This window comes from Lissotriton vulgaris, chromosome 9 (genome assembly GCF_964263255.1).
Source record: "Lissotriton vulgaris chromosome 9, aLisVul1.2, whole genome shotgun sequence".
Taxonomy (NCBI): domain Eukaryota; kingdom Metazoa; phylum Chordata; class Amphibia; order Caudata; family Salamandridae; genus Lissotriton; species Lissotriton vulgaris.
This window is the reverse complement of record NC_141697.1, coordinates 248,734,160-248,752,108: the sequence shown is the minus strand read 5'-3', so window position 1 is coordinate 248,752,108 and position 17,949 is coordinate 248,734,160. Positions and strand designations below refer to the sequence as shown.

Below are 17,949 nucleotides of genomic sequence, written 5' to 3'. Positions count from 1 at the left end.
ATTAATTACAAATCATTCAAAATACAACAGTGAGGATAATTTCTAAATTACATAGACTTGCGCTTACCTTTCTTGCCTTAATAAAACTTTACTGGCTCCCTACCAAACAGAGCTCTTTTTAAAACTGCTTGTATCATTTTATAAATTAATTCATGAGGAACTCTTTTTAAAATGGCTTGTATTATTTACAGATCCATTCATGACCAGGCTCCAGCCTTTGTAGCAGGCAGAATTATGAGGTATGTTCCTCCCAGACCTCTCAGATCCTCTCTTGCCAACCAGTAGAGGAGCCCTCTGTTCAAGCAACAGAAAATGGGGGTCAGTAGCATTTCTGTCCTGGCCCCCGCTTATGGAACTCATTTTTTCCTTGATCAGGCTGGAACCTAACTTCCTGTAGTTCAGAAAGCTGCCTGTTTAAGCAACATTTGACTTGTCTGAACCTTCTCTCAACTCCCTTCTGGTTGTCACAGCACTGTATACGTTTTGCTAACATAAATCCTTGTTTGATGTTTTGGGGCAGACGAGCGAGACTGATGTTGAGTAGGTTTCTCAATTCTCTCCTGTATTGAGGAGCCCAGCAACTCATATGTACAGCGAGAGCCCTAGTTAATATTGTAAACGGTTCCTCACAGAACTGGTAGCCAAAGTAAACATTTTCATGGCATGTTGAATGTGATCCCTGGACTTTGGTTTTTATGCTGCCTGGTGACTCTCCAGTAGCTGTAGTTTATGTATTTACCTTTTGGAAAGACTGGTAAAGCGAGAGAGTGGACCAGAGAGGTGTCTGCTTTAAGTGTTGACAAAGCGCAAGTCATTGTTTGTCATATTCAGCTTGAAACTTACCTTCCTTTAAATGTAATGCTTTTGTGCTAGAGAGTTGGTTTGTCATGTATTATCCACTTTTACTACAGATTTTACTAGTGCAGACATGGGCTTGAAAGTTGCTTTTGGAAACTCAACTCATTATTCTTTTACCTCTAGTCCTAAATAAAATAATTTCATTTGGAAAAATGCTAACAAAAAACAGTCCTTCTTAGATTGAATAATACATTTCTTTGATATCTTCCCTAATCCCATCCTGCCACATCCACCGCTGTGTGAAAGCAGACTGAAATTAATAGTAGATTTTGAATGGCTGATGGCAGCCGTCAGAGGAATCATACATGTCGAAAGGATATTATTGTGGCACCCTACTATCAAACTTGAAACTTAAGTTGTCCTCCCCTGAGCGGCTGGGGGTCCCAGATCCTGTTTCTTTTATTTGTCAAACACAACAAGGTGATGGACGGAGTGCTGAAACTTTATAACCACTCACCCCCAGTCACAGATCTGGGTTTAATCCTTCGTTCTTTTGCTCACTATGCAACCCCACCTTGAACCCAGCCATATGTAAATCAGTGTAGACTTTGTTCATTAAGGGAACAGTCCAGCCCAAACTGCCAGGCCTGAAAACCGGACTGGAAACAATCATTCTGGGACTGGTTTCGGGGTATTATCCCTCATCAGCCAGGGTAGCTTGAATCCAGTCGCACAGCGAGCAAGAGACCCATGTCTGGGCAAACCCATAGCCACTTAGGGCTAACATGGCAAACTCAACAAGAGGAGGGACAGAGTGCTGAAACTTTTCAACCAGGCACCCCCAGTCCCTTGCTCACTTTGTCGCCACTGGATCCGAGCTAGCCTGGCTGATGAGGGGAGTTACCCAGAACCGGGTCCCAGGATGCTTGTTTCCGGTCCAGGGGAGGCCTAGCTTGGCAGTTCGGGCTGGACTGTTCCCATGAGAAACCGGATCAAGACTGATTTGCATATTGCAGGGTCTGAACTGGGGTGGTGTAGTGAGCTAAAGAATGATTATGGATTCAACCCAGGTCTGTGACTGGGGGTGAGTGTCTAAAAAGTTTAAGTGCTTCATCCATCATCTCCTTGTATTAGCTTTTCTTTTTTATTTGTGCCCGGCTCCCACAGGTGCTCACACCCATACCGTTTTGCTGCTGCCGCCATGGTTTGATTATTATTATTATGTTTTTCTTTGGATAATTCACTCCTAAAGGAGATGTACTCTTTGTTTACTATGTTAATATGGTGAGGTGTACTCTCGTTATTACTGAGCGGACATTGTTACATGGAGGTCTATCCAAGTTGTGTTACAGAATGCGTGATGCCACATGCCCCTTCTTATTGTTCTGTTTCCATGTGTAGAAAGATGTACTGTACTATGAAATGCAATTCTGAATAAAAACAAGTTGAAAAAAATAACTGAAACCTTCGACCAGAGCTCCGTGCCTGTCTTGTTATGTCAATCATAAGCAAAGCTGGTATTTGATAGAGACATCTAGCTGCAGATTCCTTACCTTAGAATTCTCCCCAGGTGCCAGACTGCCTCCTGAAATCTTTTTCCCAGCAGAACCTATGCACGTCGGTTGAGGGCTTCATGCAACTCCATGGCGACGTGTGTGGCGTCGACTGAATCCATATTATCCCTTCTTCGACATGCTGATGTCAGTTTCTTTCTTTTCTGCGCTACAACTTGAGTCTGGAGAAGCGGTTCCTCTGGCTGTTTTTTGGCCTTCTACAATGTTTTTTCATCTGGAATAGTGTGCTTTTTTATGCCTTCTGGTTTTAAACCTTGAATCTTGTGCTCAACAGATGTTTGGCAAAGACCCTCATTCTGTTTGTATGTGGTGCTTTGCGAACACCACAACTCTGAGGAGTGTAACGGCTGTCAATAAATGAAGCCGAAGGCGCTGCGGGAGAGACGGATGAAGCTCCTGACGCCGCTGTTGTCCAGATCCTCTGAATCTCACCAATCTCGATCTTCTTCCCGATCAATGGTCCTTTCACAGAGCCGTTCCCATAGATATCGCTCACTGTAAACGCCCCATGGTATGACGCGTTGCATACGGTCAAAGCCATGACATCTCCCTGCTTCGTCTCACAATATGGTTTCCCACGGCTCCTCACGGCCTCAAGCTGAGGACCCTGTGTATGAGTCTCTCCCATGCCTCCCTGATTTTACTGGGGCCGGGGCGACTTTAAATGAGAGATTAATATTGGCCTCCCCATGCCTTCTTTGGGTCATCACCTTCCCCTGGTCGACCTTCAGGCTCTAAGGACGTGACGGGTGCTTTGACTGTGCCTATGCCTGTGGGTTCACCCACAGCTGCAGTTAGGCCCTTATACACATTGACGCTGGTGCACAGCCCTTATGGATTCACAACTGCGGCACCGATCGACTCCGATTTGGCTTTGGGGCTTGCTCCTGAGACGTCAGCCTCCCCACGCATCATTCTGTCCACGGCGCTGTCTACGCCATCAGAGGCCCCTCCAATGTCTTCTTACAACATCGGTACGAGGCCGGATTGTCGTTGATCGACATTGGGTGCAGAGCAAATGCATCAGGGTTTGCTGGAACAATTTTCAGAAGAAAATGAAGAAGGGGGTGGGCTTTTGCCAATGTCTGTTGATCCTCCTATGGTGGGTAGTTGGATTGCTGATTTGGATGAAGCCAGTGGGTTAGTCTTTCCCTGCTTCTGTCCTTCTTTCTCCTCCTTGCCTGGCCACAGAGGACAGCTCTTCTTTGGCAGACAATAGGTGGCTGTAGTTTTAGATTTCTCTTCCTTTGATAGCAATGTCTACGGACCCTCATTGGAGTTCTTCACCCCAGCCAATAGGTGTTGAGCCGGTATTGACCTTTTGTGACCTTTGGTGCTCCTGTGGACAATTTTATTGCCCACAAGCACCGCCCTTCCACTACCAACCTGGATTGTCTTCCCCGCCACCTGACACACTGTAGTTTCGTGGAGCAGGTCGCTACGGCTTCTAATGATTTGAATTGTCTGCCTAATACTCCGCTTGACAGAGCTTCCCGGAGACGGAATCTTGTGGAAAACATATTTTCTCCTACATCAGTTCTGCTTTACATTCCATTAACACATCTTGCATCCTCAATAATTTTTCTCATGCCTTATGGGACTTCTTTGGCACAGCTGTTGACATCGCTTTTGGATGCTTAACAAAACAACCTTGCCAAGTTGATTTTGGATGGACAGCAGGTTGCTAAATTAATAATTTGGTGTGGATGGACACCACCAATTCGGTTGGCTGTGCCATGGCTGCTTCTGTGGCATTGCACTGGCGGCTTGACTTCGCACCACTGGGTTTTTGGAGGCAGTCCAATCCACTTGAGTTGACATATCTTTTGATGGCCTCCATTTATTTGGCGCCCATACTGACGCTGCTTTGCGCCGTTTTTGAGACTGGGAAGCACAGATACTTCGCTCTATTGACCTTTTCTCAACCTTCATTGTTTTTTTTTTTAACTCTTTTTATTGAAACAAAGGAAATGCATTTACAGAAAGAAAAATAAACCAACTCTCAGGTGAGTGCATAAAATTTCGACGCATGGGTCAAAGTGGCAAGATACAGAATCAAATAAATGACATTTAGTGCTAGGATCTAGGGGATTCCTGTGCTCCCAGGTCTAATCTCGGCGCAGGTGGCTCACAGAGTTCTCCTCGGTTCAACCTTTATTGTTGTTCTACAGTTGAGTTGTTCATGTTCAGCTTGTTGTTCTGTGTTGTCACTGACTCATATCAGTGTTCTGTTATGCTTTTTGAAGAACCCCGATGTTGGTCGGCTCTTTATATTTAGCATGTTAGCTGGAGGGTTGTCCCTGCAGGTCTTATACTTCTTTGTATTTACACTGTGAACGACAGGTTGTCTTTCTTTGTATCCTTATTACTGGTGTGACCTGCTCTTAGGGGTACTTGTGGTAGGCATATTGCCATTCTTTTTTAGGTCTCGCCTAGCGTTGGAGCGCGCATGCGCTCTTCGCTCTGCGAGGCGTCTTGTAATCGATAAGATTTTCTGAAGGGGACCTGAAGCGGGACCTGAAGCGCCTCCTATCCTTTTGACTGGCTGGCGTCATCATTTATGCTAAATGCTGGCCTCCATTTGAAAATGAGGCTTCTTGGTTAACGCCCGGTCTCCTTTTGGCCCCGCCCATCCAGACTGGATTGTTTGCTTGCCGCGGTACACTGTCCTCGATATGTAGGCGGTAAGCACTATTTTGGTATACGGTAGTCCATACATGCAAGGGAGGGCAGCCGTGTCTTCGGGAGGACTACGATAGTGGCCACATCAGTCTCTGGCGGGAAGGACTCCACTTCGACTACTTGTTTAAACAGATTCAGTATGTGTGGGACCAATGTGTCCCTGTAGGCCTCATAGTACTCTTGGGGGTTACCGTCTGGCCCGGGTGTTTTGCCGGAATGCAACAGTGAGATAGCCCCATGTATCTCCTCTGGGGTGAAAGGCCGATCTAGGGTCTCCGAGTCTGTCTGAGAAAGGCAGGGTAGCTGAGTCCCGGTCTCGTCCAGTAAAGCCTCCAGAGAAGTCTGAGGGGGTTGAGCCGCATAGAGGACTGCATAGTAGCCTGTGAACGTCTGGGCAATGTCCTGGGAGGTAGTATGGTGAGCCCCGATCCTGTCCTGAATCTCGTGAATGATGCGATTGGCTTTGGGGTAGGACACCAAATTATGGAGAAGTTTGCCATTTTTATCACCCCATCCGTACACGCGCGCCACAGAGGAGCGCCAAAGCATTTTAGCGAACTCCAGCGAGATCTGGCAGATTTCTTCACGGATCAGTGTAAGCTGTCGGGCGGAGTCATTGCTATCATTGGTAGCCTGGGCGTCTTCCAGCTGTGCCCCCTGGGCCTCCAGCTACGTGAGTCGGGCAGATTGTTCCGGGCATTTCGTGTGGACCGGACCTCTAGCCACCCCTCGCATCACGGCCTTGCCGGCTTCCGACAGCGTGCCCGGCGAGGAGACTTAACCCATATTAGTTGAAAAATATTGCCTCCGCTCCTGCCCGAGGGTCTCGAGGAGTTCCGCATCCTGCAGGAACCAGGCATTCATTCGCCATACCGTATGGGCGCCGCTAGGGGGGTGTTCGAGATGAAGGGAGACGGGGAAGTGGTCTGAGATACCCTTGGTAAGACTGTAGCCCCGGACATCAGTTGACAGTCCACGGCAGATAGTAGGAACAGATCGATACGAGAGTGGGTGCGGTGCAGTGTGGTTGTACGGTGCAGTGTGGTTGTACTGTTCCTTGCGGTGATTTCACATCCTCCTGGAATCGCAGAGACCCAGGGCCGAGGAACAGTCAGGCGTTTTGCAGAGGCCAGGCGGAAAGCTGATGGGGTACCTGATGTGTCGCTTGAGGGTTGCAGGACGGCGTTGAAGTCACCCCATAACCACCGTTGGACCCTGTGGAAAGGAGGAGAGCACAAGTGTGAGGCGGCAGAGGGCAGGCGCCATAATGGCGGGGGAATGTATGTACACAGGAGATTAAGGGAGTGTTCCTCGATCGTACCCATCAGGGCCACATAGCGGCTTTGTGAGTCTGTTTCAGCCTGTGCCAGGGTGAAGGACAGCCCTTTCCGAAGTAGTATGGCCACCCCTGGGAGGCCCGCGTAAACCCAGAGTGCCAGACCCTGTCAAACCCATACCGGACGAGGAAGTTACACTGTGAGCCCAGAAGGTGCGTTTGCTGCAGGAATAGGATATCTGGCACGTGTCGGTGGGCGCTACGAAGGACAGCAGTGCGTTTTTTACGGTCCAGTAGGCCGTTGACATTCCAGAAAGGATGTGGAGGGCCCTATGTAAAGTGGTCGCCATCATGGTGGGTAGCATGGGGAAGAAAGGACGCAAGCGCAGGTAGTGCAGGGTCCCAATGGAAACCAAGTCCCATACCCGGGGCTTCTGGGCAGAAGGTGTGCAGTCGTGTGTCGTCATCAATGGCATACATGCATGCGTAGCTACCAGTAAGAACAGAGAACAGCGGCCTGTAGGTGGCTAAAAACAAACTAACAGGAGACAATGGTCTCCCCCTCCCCCCTTGCCCCCAACTCCATCTACCCTACACTTCTGAATATGAAGCATCTGTCGCCCTGAAAAGGAAAACCATTTAAACAACAGACCCGCAATGAGACTAGTTGCTAAGCTAAAACGATTAGCGGAACATGAACATGGCAGAGATAGACCCCCCCTCCATGTGATCGGATAAGAGATTCGTCAACAGCTGCAATTACACGTGGGACAAGTAAGTAACAAGGAATGCAGTTAAATCCAGGGAGTGAAGAAGGGAGTAGTTCATGGATGTTAAGGTTTCAATGAAATTGGCTCACCCCCATTGTGGGGATTTCAAAAACAGTCGCACTATAGTTGCCTCTAGGGATTGGGATGAAGAGCTCCCGCTGTGTGACACCATTCAAATACCCTCAGCATCTCCGGATTCTCGGATCGCAGGGCTCCTAGACAGATCAGAGTCGGAAATGGCGTGACGCAAGTTTTCCCATGGCCCTGGGAGATCCCTCAAGTCAATCAAAGAGGTGGTCAGGCTGGGAGTGGCGGATCTCCGGACTGAAGCTTGGGATGTTGCGCCCTGCGATTGGGATACCTCCCCACGACAGTCGTTTTTCTTGCTTGACCTTGTCCGACACCTCTGGGGTTTATGGAGGGTCAGGTGTGGCTGCTGGGGAACCCACTGGGTGGGGAAAGAGGGGCCGTTCCTCTGTGAGCCAGGTCCCGCCTCCTGGGGGTGTTCGAAGAAGAGTGTCTTGTTTTGAAAGATAACCTGGAGCCTTGTGAACCGCTCCATTTTGGTTTGGGTTGGGGGGGGCAGGATTCTGTACAGGGCGGTTTCTGCCCATCGCCGCCAGAAGTATACTTTGGCCCTGTATGGCCGGGGCGAGCAGCGGACCCTCAGAGGGATGGGTGGGGAAGGAGGGCCCCCAGACACCCAGGCCGTCAATGCTTGGGCCCGGGCGCCCAAGTCTATCCCATCAGATCAGAGGGGGCAAGATTTGATTTGCGCCTCAGTTCTACCCTCAGGGCCAGGTGGAGCGCTCCAACGAAGGGTGGCCAGGCCAAGTACCAACCACTGCGACAGTCCTCCAGCCCGGTCTCAAGATCCAATGGAGATGGTCTCACTTCAGAGAGAGCAGTCCGGAGCAATGGGGGGCCCCGGGAGGATCCAATGCCAGCGATGGAGTCCGCGTCCCACACGGACTGTCTAGAGCGGATGGGGGTAGAGTGAGGCCGAAACGAAGAAGGGCGTCGTGCCCCCCACACACCAGTTCCAACCAGATCCAAGACCCCCTTTAAGTGAGTAGCAACAATCAAAGGGCAGGCCACTCCGGGCGGCGTCTGCCGGTCTGTGTAAGTCGCCCAAGGCCACCAAGGAAGACCAAGCAACCCAGGGGCCGGCGGGCCCAGCGGCGAGGAGGAGGCCTTCACCCCTACGTCGCTCTGGTGCAGCAGCGGGAGATGGAGGGAGGCATCTGAGTTAGGGGGAGGTCAAACGAGGCCGATGCAACCTCAGGCCTGCGGACTCGGGGAGGCACCCCCGATGAGAAGTGTGGCGTGGGGGGGCGGGGGGCTGGAGCGCCGATGTCCCCACTCCACCCGACATGGCCATTCCCCCTCTTCCCCCCAGGCAGACCAACGACTAGGGCCACCTCTGCGGGCAAGACTCCCCCAGAAGCCCCTGCAGCCAGGAGGGGGGACGCCAGTCCGATGTGGCTGGGGAGACCGAGCGGGGCAGCAAAAGCAGGAAAAGTCCAGCAGGGCACACCGGGCAGCACCACAGGAGGCACCCTCAAGAGAGAAGCGAGGGGGGGTGGGAGCACTGACCGCCCCACACCGTCCGCCACCCGACACTGTGGCCGATTTTCCATCCCCCTCCCCAGTAACAACCAGTCCAAGGCCTGGAACTTCCAAGGAGGTCCGTGTGCCCCCACAGGCCGCCGCTCTCGCGCATCGGTCCAGTGTGGTAGGAGGAGATCGGAGCGGGTCCTTAGGAAAAGAGCTGCGGTCCTGACTTCCTCAGGGGGGTGCAAGCGCTTCCTTCCCGCTCGAAATGGCGGCGCCCCGGCCATGGACAGCAGCCCGGGTAGGCCCCACCTCTGCCGGCCCACCAGACAGGTCAACTAGCAGCAGGCCTGAGCGGGGGCACCGGAGGCTGCCAGATACGAGCACCGATACCGACAGCCGAGGTATGGCAGCCCCCACCCAGCCATGGCACAATCCAGCGGGACACAAGTGCAGGCCTCCAAGTGCAGCAGTGCCGCCTCCCGCAGTTGCCCCACACTGCACCCAGCGCCGGAGGGTCCACAGAAGGAGATGTCTGCGGCGGGGGCCCGGCCGCAGATGCAGGCAGGCACGACCACCGGCGAGGTCAAGGAGCCGGACTAACCAGGAAGGCGCTTGTCCTAGGCGTGAAGAGCCATTTTGAAGATTCAGGGCTGGCGGTAGGAAGAAGGCGGCTCACCGCGATGAGTCCGATCCGCTCGCAAGAGGGATCAGAATGGAGTAGATGTTGCGGGGGAACCCAGTGGCTAGTCCAAGGAGGTGAGCAGCAGCTGAGAACAGGCCGATGCCAGGTGGCTGACGGAGGGGGTCCGGAGCACTCTTCGAGTGCGTCCGCCATCTTGACGCCTCAGGCCATGCCCCCCAAACTTTAGGATTATCCAGATGGAACATTGTTTTTGATAATAATTATGCATCGAAGTTCACTTCCCTTGTATGCACTACCTTAATCCTGTCACGCGAGGAAGCCTGTCCGAGAATTCAACACTTTTTTTTTTATCAATACGGATTGTATGTGATATTTGACAATTTAGTGGATTAATAGGGCAGTGAATTGAAAGTAAAGTGTGTGTAAGTGGGTTCAGAATTTGCTAGAATAGAAATGTCCCGTTCAAGCTTGTTGACCTGAGACTTGACTAACGAATAATCAGAACTTAAAGAACTATGTCCCAGGCAAAAAAATACTAACTGTGAGATTTAAGATTATTGTTTCTAAAATTCTTCAATACATGCGTAAAACTCCCTGGCCACTTCTGCGGCCTACAGAAATAGTAGAGAGCCCTGCACCCTACTTGGGCACTGTGACATAGCCATAGACGTGCTGTGGATCTGTGATGGACTGCTGGTAAGGCCCTGAATTTTATCATTTTGACCTTTGGGTGCTGCATCTTGAAGGCACTTCCCAGTTTCATGGAGGTGTGAGCTGGGGACCCAGGATACATGGGAGATTGCTGTGCCACATGTTCCCCTCACATTGGATCAGTGTAGTTTGAAACACGGAACCTGCTAGATGTTTCACATAGGCATACACTAAGATCAGCAAGGAGCTGCCCCAACATAGTTGCCTGACATGGGCAAAACAGATAAGATGCAGTTCAAGGTGCAGTTTGGGGCCGGTCAGACCTCCAGTCCAAACAAAGAGAGACAGACATGAGTGTGGCAGACTTGGGATCAGAGGCTGCACCGTTGGACGCTGAATTGATGCAGATACTCACTGCCGTGCAACAAAGCTAAGTGAAAATAGACAGCAAGATTGATGAACTCACGTTCAGGATGAATCGAATGACAGAACGTCTGGACAAGCACATTGAGAGGGTGGACACAGTGGAACCAAGAGTCTCAAACATGGAAGATATGCTGATGGAGGAATCTTCAAAAGTTAAAAAAGTAGATAAGCCTCTTCATACCTTACAACTCAAGGCAGAGGACTTGGAAGAACGCTCAAGAAGGAACAACATCCACATAGTGGTTGTTGTGGAATCCACCAATATAGAAAATATGGGGAAATATGTGGAAAACCTCCTCTGCACACTGTTAGGGAAAGCCACTTCTCTGAGATATTTGTGGTGGAGCGTGCACACCAATCTTTAGTGCATTGGCCGGTTCCAGGTGAAAGCCCGTGTTCAGTCATAGCACCCCTCCTAAACTACGGAGACCAAGATGCAGCATTGTGCAAAGCACGAGAAATACACTGCATTAGGAGGGCTCCGAGCTACCCCTGTGTCCAGACTTCACTCAACAGGTCAGCTTTTCCTACCAGCCAAGAGACAACTGCATGAGGTACAGCTGGAATAAATTATGTTATACCCAGGCAAACTTTGGGTCATGTCAGAAGGGAAAGAGCAATACTTCTAAGATGCTTAGCCGGTATCGCACCACAAACAAGAGAGAAAACTGGACCATGGCGAAAACCCCCTCAACACAATATGATTGAAGGAGATTGCATTTAAGACTCTGAAGAATAATAGCTAACTGACTATACTTCTGGAGTAGACAAGAACAATATACTGGTATGGGAAAGGGTGGTGGTGTCACTTCAATGATAGAAGCAATGAGAGATGCAACATAAAACAAATTTTGCTGTTAAGAATATTTTCTACTACATATTTGTGGGGTGGAGAGGGAGTCAACGGAGAATCAATAGTAGGTTGGTTCCACCTAAATGAAGGATGGTTACTTAACTTTGTCAAGACACTGGAGAACGTACATGCAGCACGTAACAACAGAGAGATACGCATGACGTGGTGTGACCATTATTGTTGCTAATCATACGGGGAGTTGTTTGGTGTGCACACAAGGGAGACACAACTTGTACCTCCCCTGGTCCAATAGTATGCAGGATTAGTTGACTTTGCATTGTTTCACAGCAATCACCCAATGAGCGGCTGGACCAGGAGGTAGCCCTGGGTCAGGTGGCATCCACCCCCATGTGTTTACCACTGAATAAACAATTAGGGTTTTAGTTAAGTCATGCAGGTGACATACAGGGAAGGGTAGGGGGCTGAAGGTCAGCCAAGCAAAGTTTGTCTGCTGATGGCATGGGAGGGGTAGTATTTTGGGCGTTTAGCTATGTTTGGTGCTATAAGAAAATAAGTTAGTATATTACCGACTGGACATAGCATGTATCTACAGATTAGAATACCATGCAAGATGATGTGGAACTTGACACAGGGGAACAATTGGCCACTACACAGATATTATTCCTCACATGGAATGTAAATGGACCTAATGACCAGAGAAAAGTGTGCAAGATTGTAGTGTATCTTAAAAGGCACTCTGTGCAGGGGGCAATCCTCAAGGAGACACACCTACCACACAATAGAAGCACACTGACCCTGCAGAGCCTACGAGGCCACCACTATGATACAGTTGCAAGAGGTATATGTTGACCCGGGCGGCAGGTACGTGGTGGCTGTCTGTCATACAGACCACTTGGGGGTAGTGCTGGTGGGGGGGTATGGCCTGAATGATGATGACCCTCAGTTCTATCGTGCAATCAGCACACACCTTTTACAGTGGGGCACTTTGCCGCAAATCTGGGGAGGTGATTTCAATGGTATATTGGACCCTCTTCTTGACAGGTCCAATGGCCCCCTTTGTCATCCCTCTGCTGCACAAGTGATTAGTGACACTGCAGATGTACTAGATCTTGTGGATATATGAAGGTAGCTAAACCCCCTGGGCGCAGGGTTTACACATTATTCAGCAGCTCAGAACACACACATACGCATTGACTACTGGTTGGTTTCCAAGGGTTTAGTCTCAAGGGTCTTAGGTTGCAAGCACCTACCACGTACCTATAGTGCTTGACTTGGAGGTTCGTAGCCAGAGTGCAACCACATTCACATGGAGGTTCCCCCTATACTTGCTATTAAATCTGGTGTTTAGAGATGAATTAGTTACTGCAATAGAAGACTGCTTTATTAATAATGTGGGGACAGTGGAGAGGTTTCATTAGTAAACCGTAACGGTGAAATGTTGAATTAATCCTTAAAACTGTTATTCACTATGGGCCGTATTCCAGTCCATTTTTATGTGCATATCAGCATATAATAGTCCATTTACTATGTGAGGGCACATGGTTCTGTAGCCAGGGAAACCATGATGTAAAATATATTCTAAAACCCACACATAACTCATGCAGAGGGTAAATGAACATTTGAGGTTATATCTTTAAAAAGACAACTCTAAAATACAACAAACTTACTGGGGCATCAATTCATATTTACCATTTGATGCCTGTTAAATTTGTTTTTACCTTTTTCAAGTGTTAGTTTAATTATCGTAACCAAAAGTTTCCTATGGGATTCCTAGGAAAATTGTATGTATTGGGTCCCCTGTACCCCTAGTAACTTGATCACTTATTAAACAATGTGACTCAATGTGGAAGGATTAATGTCTGAACTTTGTAGTTTGTTTTCACAAGGTTTGGTGCAAAGTTATTAACAGTGCAGTAATGGGGTTTTCTATGAGGCGTTGTCAACTGTATCTACAAAGGAGTGAATCAAGACTTGTAATGTTTATGCTAAACTCATTGTATATGTCCATAGGTTTGTATATATTTGTGCATGTCTGTCCATTTCTCCTTATTCATCTACAATGCCCATTAATTCTCATAAATTGTGTCCACCTGCACCTTGATGCCATTAAATACTGTTGCAACTACTGTATAATCTGTGCATACATCAAATGATTAAAACAATCTTTGACTTTTAGCTAACACCGCTGCTATATTAAATTTGGGCAAACATCTCCTGGGATGCAAACTGTAGTTAGTTACATCATCTATACACAGAATGACATTCTTTTCAGTAATAATGTTTTCTCTTTTAACTAATTCAAACCCTAGTTTTTCTTTTGGTGATAACTGTTGTTTTGTGTATAGCACGTTAATAATGTTTCTGCGCTGTAAATAACCGTATTTACGATGACCTAAGTTACTGTAAACTATCTTGTGTTAACCCCTTTACTCTGTGACCATTTTGTTTTTTCCAGAGTTATAAAAGCTATTGAAGGAAAAATGATTGCAGATGAACTCGTAAGTTGTTATTGGCACGATCTAAGATAAAATTACATCGTGATTGTACATTTGTTTCCTGGGCATGTGCATGGGATCGACTATCTGCATTGTGAAACTGTTCATAAAAGTTCAAGTTAGCACAAATATATTGTACATCACTTGCTCTCTTTCTGAGCCCACATGTACTAGTGAAGATGTCTATATTAGGTTAATGCACACTCTTTAATATTTTCAGTACTTCGGTGTTGGACCAAAGATCTTTTTACAATTTTGCTATTCAGTTGCTGAGACATGTGCCTCATTTGCCATGCTGTGCACTTTCTGATAGAGACTTCTAACTGCAGATTCCTCACCTTGTGAATGTCCCCTGACACTAGAATGGATCCAGAAGATTTTCATAGCAACTATTGGGTGGGGCCAGTAAGTGAAACTATGCGGCTCTGTGTCGAGTCTGTCCCACCCTGGTTGTGAAGTCTAGGCCATTATATCCCCACCACCTCCGCACACTGGCCTTTCTTTCTGTACCTTCAGATGTAGACCTGGAGCTCTCTCCCTCAAGTCTGTGACACTTGACCGAGTTTTTCTATCCAAAATGTCCAGTGTGCAAGGGACATGTCTAATCCAAAAACCAAAACATTCAAGCTGTGCAGAGTAAACAGATATCAGTGAGGGACCCCCATGAGGTCTGGGTTCTCATATCGGGCGTTGTCCGATAACTGCACTAAGATAAACCCAAAGGTCGTCCGCGACCAGAACACTGAACTCTACGTTGTTGCGCATCGACTGAAGTCAGAAAAGGCCCGGTTGAAGTAAAGGGCATGGACGGACTCAAGCTCCTGGAGCCAATTATCGTCCAAGTCTTAGATATTCAGGAACATGGCTCCCCTTAATTATGCTGCTCCCACTATTGTGAGTCGTGGTACTGCAAGGCCGCAAACTTTGTCTCCAACCCCAGAACCAGTATTGACCCACCTCCAAATTTGGACTGATTTTCTAGGCCCTGGGGCCATGCCTCTATAATTTCAGGCATTCTGACTGTTTTAGTACCCCTATGGATCCCTCTGGAAAGTCTTCAGTATCTATAGATCCAAAGTGGCCTTCCGTTTTTACTGCCAGCGGGCCCAACCTCTGCTCTGACTTTGCCACTCTACCTCATTTTGAGGACTGTTCCAGCTTCAGGTTTCTTAAGTCATGCTGGAGCCCCAAGCATCAACATCTGCACTGATGCCTCTAACACCAAAGAGTTCCATTTCTCCATTTTAACTCTTGATATGAGACTGGTGCGACTTCCACCATTTTCGTGTTCCCTCATTTCGACCCTGATCACTCCAGCTACCCCACCACGAATTAAGAGATGATGACTATAGTTATAGCCTTGTTTATGAAGAGAAAAACACTTTTTTTTATTTTCCTGTGCTTAGATGCATCCCATGATGCTGACCGCCTCTTTCCTAATGTTGCCATTGAAGAGTCTGCCTCCTTTGCCACTGTAATAAGGAAAACAGCAGAGTTATTGGACTTTTACCCGGGCCCACAGAATTCAAGACAAACTTTTTGACGGAAGTGCTTCACCCCTCGACAAACTAACCAGAAGCTCCTGCTGCCATTTAATGTGGTTCTCTTGGACACACTGTTGTGCCCCGGGGCAATACCTGGTTCTTGCTTCCCAGTAAATAGGAAAATTGTAAGGCAGCACAGACATGCCACTGGGGATCTAGCCTTCTAACTGCAACATCTGTCACCATAAAGCTTGGTGGTGCAGGCCTCCACTTGTCATCTGAAACCAAATGCTTTCCCCACTACCCCACTAGATCGCAATTCAAAAGGCATAGAAACATTTGACAAATGGATGTTCTATTCTGTCAGCCATGCCCTACGGTCTGGCAATATAAGCTGCCTCCTAAGGAGCTAGACTCACGTGCTACATGACATAGTGGCAAACATCTTGCCCATGGTCCCACATGATGTACAGCCAAACCGCCAATGCCTCAACCAAGATAGTTAAGATGAGGAAAGTTAGAATATCTGATAAAGAACTCTGCAGATTCCTTACCTTACTTTACCATGGTGATTAGGACGGAGGCTGAGATTCTGGAACTTACACTGCCCTCAGTGGCAGTCAAGATACATTTCTTGACAGAGGTGCTTTAGCCGGGAGTGGTCCCCATAGAATCTATCTTCCCTTTTAATGATGCCCTCACAGATGTCCAGCTCATGGCATGGACCAAGCCCTTTGCAGGGGCTCCTGTGCATGGGGCATATGCCTGGCGCCTCCTCCCAGTTCCTGGGGACGAAGCTTTCCTCACCCAGCAACCCACCCCAGAGAGCCTGATTGTCCAGGCCTCCACCCCCAAAGTCAACCTTGCACCATGGTTGCATTGAAGTCAGTGAAACTGCGTGCCCCTTGGGCTGATAAACCCACACAATTTGTGATTTGATTGTGCATGGGCTACCCGTGGTCTCGGAGGAGGCCCGAGCCATCCTGACGCAGGCTATTGCTGATGGCAGAGATTCAGCAAAGTTCTGTATTCGCTGCAGACTGGATTCGGCTCACTCATTAGGCAGTGTGATTGCGTCGTCCGTGGCACTCCAATGCCACGCATGGCTGAGATCTACTGACTTTTCTGTGTATGTCCAGGCATCCCTCATGGACATGCTTTTCAATGGCACCCACCTCTACGGTGATATAGAAGATTCTGCGCTGGACCACTTAAGGACATCTGGGCCAATGATGCCCTATTACCAACACGGACAACCAGTTGGCAGCAGAATCCACCACCTGCCCCCTGGCAGTCATAACATCCGACAAGTGGGTACTTCAAATTGTTCAGGGGGAATTACTCCATCCCTCTCTTAGAAGCCACGTTGTGTGTTCCACCATCCTTAGACCGGCTAATGGAGGTCCACTTCTTTCTGCTACGTCCGGATGTGCAGGATTGTTTGACCAAAGTACCCCTCGAGAGGGTGCCGACATCTAAAGTAGGTCATGGTAACTATTTCAAACACTTTCTGGTGTCCAAGAAGGATGGAGACCTCTGCCCTCTTTTAGACCTGTACCCTCTCAACTTCTTCCTGAAGGAGAGAGTTGAGATGATCACGTTGCCTCAGGTTCTGGCTGGCTTGGATACTAGCTGGTAGCACTGTCCATGCAGGATGGTTACAGGATGATACCCGTCCTGCCTGCCCACAGGCATTGCTTGTGGTTCACGGAGGGCCACAAACGTTATCCATTCGCAGCACTCTGTTTGACCTCACCAGTTCCCCTTGTGTGTTCACCAAGGTGATGTCGGTGGTCGCAGGACACATCCGTAGAGGTCAGAGTTTTCAGTCTTCCCCCTACCTCGATGACTGGCTGTTGAAGGCCTCCAGACTATGGTGGACCTTCTGCATTCACTAGGGTTCACAATAAACGTGCCATAGTTGCACCTAACTCCCTGTCGACTCGCGGAGACGTTCTGAACACAGTGCAGTTTCAGCCTTTATCCTGGATTTCGTGGAGACTGACTTGGAAGCTGCCTGGCCTCATGTCCTCCTGCATCCTGTTTGTAACACATGCCCACTGGTATATGCGGGCTATGCACGAGCACCTCAAGTCCCAGTGGCCGCAGCATCAGGGTAATCTCTCCAGCTTGGTTCCAGATATCATAGGGAAATGCAAATGATCTCAGTGGTGACTGACTAACCTCGATTGAGTCAGCAGCTGACCCCTTTCCCACCCAGAACTGACTGTAGTGACAGAAGCATCACTCCTGGGTTGGAGCAGCCATCTGGGAGAGGTGGAGATCAGAGAACTATGGTCTCCAATGGAGTCTCAGCTCCACATTATCTTGCTGGAGTTGAGATTGATTCGCCTGGCATTTAAATCCTTTCTTCCTTTAATCAAGGGAAGGCTGGTTCAGGTGTTCAACACCATCGCCTTGTAGTATTGCAACCAGCAGGGCAGGGTGGGGTTATAAACCCTTGGTCAAGAGGCTCTCCGGTTCTGAGTATAGCTGGAACATGAGGCCCTATTCCTGGTGGTTCAGCATCTGGCGGGCTCTCTGAACGCCAGAGTAGATGAACTCGAGCGTCGATGCCTAGTGATCACGAAGAACGTCTCCATCAAGAGGTGGTGCAAGGTCTCTTCAGAGATTGGAAGAACCTTGGTTAGATCAATTTGCCACCTCCAAGAACAGTTAATGTCAGCACTTCTGCAGGCTGGAGATCAAAATTTTCCTCTCCTATCTGACATTTCTTTGCATTTTGGGTGGCTGTGCATTGTGGGCCCAAGCTCAGTCG

At 48.7% G+C, this 17,949-nt stretch overlaps 1 protein-coding gene across 1 annotated transcript in view; it reads left to right on the top strand.

The window, feature by feature from the left end:
- The window catches only part of ATG14 (autophagy related 14), a 233,042-nt gene that overhangs the window by 55,635 nt on the left and 159,458 nt on the right, over positions 1–17,949 (top strand). The window contains exon 3 of the mRNA XM_086937445.1: positions 13,647–13,689. Coding sequence (XP_086793571.1) covers positions 13,647–13,689 — 43 coding nt within the window. The remainder of the gene's footprint in view (positions 1–13,646; positions 13,690–17,949) is intronic.